Source organism: Syzygium oleosum, unplaced genomic scaffold (genome assembly GCF_021117445.2).
Source record: "Syzygium oleosum isolate NSW1041296 unplaced genomic scaffold, Sole_v2.1 Sole_v2.14, whole genome shotgun sequence".
Taxonomy (NCBI): Eukaryota; Viridiplantae; Streptophyta; class Magnoliopsida; order Myrtales; family Myrtaceae; genus Syzygium; species Syzygium oleosum.
In genome coordinates this window covers 266,377-270,422 of record NW_026607498.1, presented here as the reverse complement: position 1 = coordinate 270,422, position 4,046 = coordinate 266,377, and the positions used below count along the sequence as shown (strand labels likewise).

General features: G+C 41.5%; 1 protein-coding gene across 1 annotated transcript; it reads right to left on the bottom strand.

Annotated features, from left to right (window-relative positions):
• Window positions 1–607: 607 nt before the first annotated feature.
• LOC130139910 (B3 domain-containing protein At2g33720-like) lies at window positions 608–1,458 on the bottom strand. Its single transcript, XM_056317907.1, has 2 exons — window positions 1,374–1,458; window positions 608–1,257 (listed from the first exon to the last, which is right to left on the bottom strand). The coding sequence occupies exons 1-2, from the start codon at window positions 1,456–1,458 to the stop codon at window positions 608–610; spliced, it is 735 nt and encodes a 244-aa protein (XP_056173882.1).
• Between the last annotated feature and the right edge of the window lie 2,588 nt (window positions 1,459–4,046).

Here is a 4,046-nt window from a genome sequence, read left to right as displayed (position 1 = left end):
GGACCAGGTGACTTCATGCCAGATACTTGAAATTTAGCAGACAATTAAGCTGTGCAGGCCAAAGCTGGAAAGCTACAAGAAGTTAACTTTGGCACCTTTGGATAAGCTATGCTAGATATGTTGTGTAAAAACTACATAAACTAATCAGCTGAACATCTCTGTATAACAGCATATGGAGTCACGTTTGGAAAAGCATCTGGGCTGTTGATTTGGAGAGTTCAGTAGAAACATCTTGATGAAACAGTAACTAAAAACCAGCTTATGCATTCACTGTTGAGGTGAGTGCAAAATATCTTGGCAAAAGTCAAGTGTTACTAGGATCATTTAAAATTTGTGCCCAGACAGGATTACAAAAGTCAAATGTTGCCAATCTACAATAATCAACTTTACCCATTCAAAGATATTTCCACAGTGAAAACCCACACATGAAAATTAAAGACCGAGAACCGGACTTCAATAGAAGCGATCACCAAGAATTGAATTTCTGAGGGAAAATAGAGATAGTTTGATTGCATACAATAGAATTCCATCACTAATATCCATTTCTAGAGATAAAAAATTTTCCTGTTGGTCACCTAACAAAAACAATACTAATTCAAGGTTAAGTCTAATTCGCCTTGTGAAGAAGGCTAAAGTGGAACTTGCTAGCACTAGGATCCCAATATATCCCGATCTCATCACCAGCCGCCAACCCCCTCCGTTTCGCAAATTCCTTGATCCAACCGCCCTTGAAGACGTAGGACCCAGATGACGCCCAGAACACGAACACCAGTTGATGCTCTGAGCATGTGTCCGCGTCCCTCAAGCTGACGTCGGCCCCCTTGCCGCTCTCAACTTGCCTCACTATCTCCTCGCTCATCCATCGGAGCAAGTGGCTCGTCACAAAGTCCCGCCCAATCAAGAGCCTCGACAGGTGGCCGAGATTGCTCTGTGTAAGCTTCTTCTTGATCTTATAAGGGTCGTAGAGCAGCACCAATTCTGTGGAAACGCCATTGCGTCTTTCATCCTCTGTATCACATCCTGAGGCCTCTTTCTTCTCCTTTTGCGTTCTATTGTACTTTGGCTTCTTCTCAACGATTAAGGTTTCAGCGCCCGTAGGTGAGGCCACGGATTTTCGCTTCGGTTGGGCGGGAACGATTTCTTGACGAGGGCCACCGACTTCCTTCCTGTTCTGATCAGGAGTGAGGGGGAAGAATTCGCGAGCCACCACCACTCCTGCAGATGAATTTCTCTGGCCCCTTCGTCGCCATTCTTCTCCTGATCGTGCAGATAAGAAACACACCACCAAGAGCCTGTCAACGGCGGCAACCGGACCACGCCTCTCAGGTGGTCGCCAATGGGTTTCTCCTTGTGATCGCGTGGATGCGAAGAACCCATGAACGGCGGCGAGTGGACCTCGCCTCTCAGGACGTCGCCAATGGGAGGCGATTTGGGGCAGAAGAAATCGATGAGCTTCATGGGTTTTCGGTGGAAGAAACAGAGAAGGGCTACGCAAGAACAACAGAGGGCAACACGGTGCAGAGGAATTTAGAGAGCGAGCTAGAGAGAGAAGACAACAACGTTGGAGAGAAGAGAAAGAGGCGAGGACATTGAGACCGGAGGCAAGAGAGGGTTTATATAGTTTGCCGTTGGAATTGAAATGGGGAGCGACGTCATCAATCTTCGCAGTCAAGTTTCGAGAGTGCCACCGAGGAGTGTGGAATTCTTTCCTAATTTGAGTCAGGTTAAGATTAGCGCATGTGAGGGATTAACAAAATAGGAAATATTTTCAAGATTCAAGATTGATTTCCTACGGAAATTTAATAATGTCGCAAATTCTGTAATTATATAAATAATGAGTTGGAGATAATTCCCGGTTAGATTCCTATGCTATGGACGAGCTTCTTCTTTTCGTTAAATTATTTTTTTCGTGTAATAGGATGGAACTTTTTTTTTTAAAGGTTGGAAATTAAAATTTTCTTGATTTTTTTTTGACAAAAGAAAGATTTCTAAATGTACATAATAATGACAGGGTAGTTACATTTAAAAAAAAACATGAATAAAGAAAAGAGACGGGGTCGGTAATCGGTATGGTATACTGTAAGCTTGTTCTACATTCGCCTTCTTCTTCTTCTTCTCCTTCTTTTTTATCAATTTGTTCACATTTTTCAAGTGGGACAATATCTTGTTTAGGTAAAATTATATGTTCCCCTCAAGGTTTTAGTTGAATTTTGTTGTCGGATGGTACCACCAGAAATCCTAAATTGTGCTCTTCGTAACATTAATGATTAAAACTTTTTTTTATCACCAAAAATTCTTAATCCCACCCTCTCTGGCACTAATACCGAAAACCTGTTTGTGTCACAAAAACCCTTAAACCTATACCGGTACGACAAAAATAAGTTTGGAGTATTGATATTGCGATGTATAAAGTTTATGATATTTGTGATAGTTGAGGGTACTTTTGTAAACTTGCATAAATTAGGGGGTTTAAGTGATATAAAAGAAAAAAATTTGGGATATTGGCATTACAACAGGTATAATTTAGAAAAATTTGGGATATTGGCATTACAGCAGGTATAATTTAGAATTTAGGCGGATATTTCCCTATGTTTTATATTCTCCTCCAACTTCTCTTTATTTTTTTTCAAATGTATGCTATTTTCCTCTTTTTTTCCTTCCAAATTACAGCATTTCTCTTTCCAATTTTCGTTCCTCTTCGAAAAAACGACATATTCTTGTTCGCACTTTGCGGAAGAATGATGTTAAACTGAATGTTGAAGAGATTTGTTCCACGTTACATCCTTCTCTCTGCCTCTCTCTCTCTCTCTCTCTCTCTCTCTCTCTCTCTCTCTCTCTCTCTTGGCAATGTGACTTTGACATCAAAAGGAACGCAAGAAGGCTTTCCATCCAATCCCCAGAACCTTAACTGGGGTTCTACTATTTGCACTCGTTGTCTGCTGTAAAGCATTTCTCATGCGGTTGCAGTAGATTCTGCAAAACTTGACTGAGACTATCGCCAACCGATTTGCCAGATTAGGCAGGATTGTTCAGGGTAAAAGAGGGGAAGAAATCGGTAAATGGTAACCGTTTGCATGTCGATTTTTTTCTTTCTGGTTAAGTCATTCTCGTGACATTACTGTGAGATGAAAGAAAAGTCAAAATCACTAGGACTCCATCTGCAGGATAAAAGAGGAAGAATGATGTTAAACTGAATGTTGAAGAGACTAGTTCCACGTTACATCCTTCTCTCTGCCTCTCTCTCTCTCTCTCTCTCTCTCTCTCTCTCTCTCTCTCTCTGCCTTCTCTTGGCAATTTGACTTTGACATCAAAAGGAACGCAAGAAGGCTTTCCATCCAATCCCCAGAACTTTAACTGGGGTTCTCCTCTTTGCACTCGTTGTCTGCTGTAAAGCATTTCTCATGCAGTAGCAGTAGACTCTGCAAAACTTGACTGAGACTATTGTCAACCGATTTGCCAGATTAGGCAGGATTGTTTAAGATAAAAGAGGAGAAGAAATCGGTAAACGGTAACCGTTCTCATGTCTTTCTTTCTTTTTTTTTGGTAAGTCATTCTCGTGACATCACTGCGAGATGAAAGAAAAGTTGAACTCACTAGGACTCCATCTGCAGGATAAAAGAGAAAGTCGTTCATTTCGATTACTTCAGTGGTTGCATAATCTAACGTTCAAGTTTTACAGTAAGAGGTTCTATCCATAAGGGGTAAATGGTGAAGTACAGACTAACTGCCTCAACTTGTAACGAGGATGAAAAATCAATGAAAGAATATCAAGTAATGCGGGATCATGGACCGCCTTTAACCGTTGTTCTACCCTTCCAAACAGCCACTAGCCGCAGCTGACTTATAGCATCCGCTGATGTCGTCGCCCAGATTCTGAAACTATCCTCTTGTCTCGCGTTCTTTGGCTGCTCAATTACATTTCCAGAAGACGATGCATTTGGTCCCTACTATCCCTGAATATATGCATTTCTTTGAGACACCCTCGCTGATAATGTCATGCAAATGGCTCCAATCCAATGATCTGAATAATTCTCCTGGGATTGAGC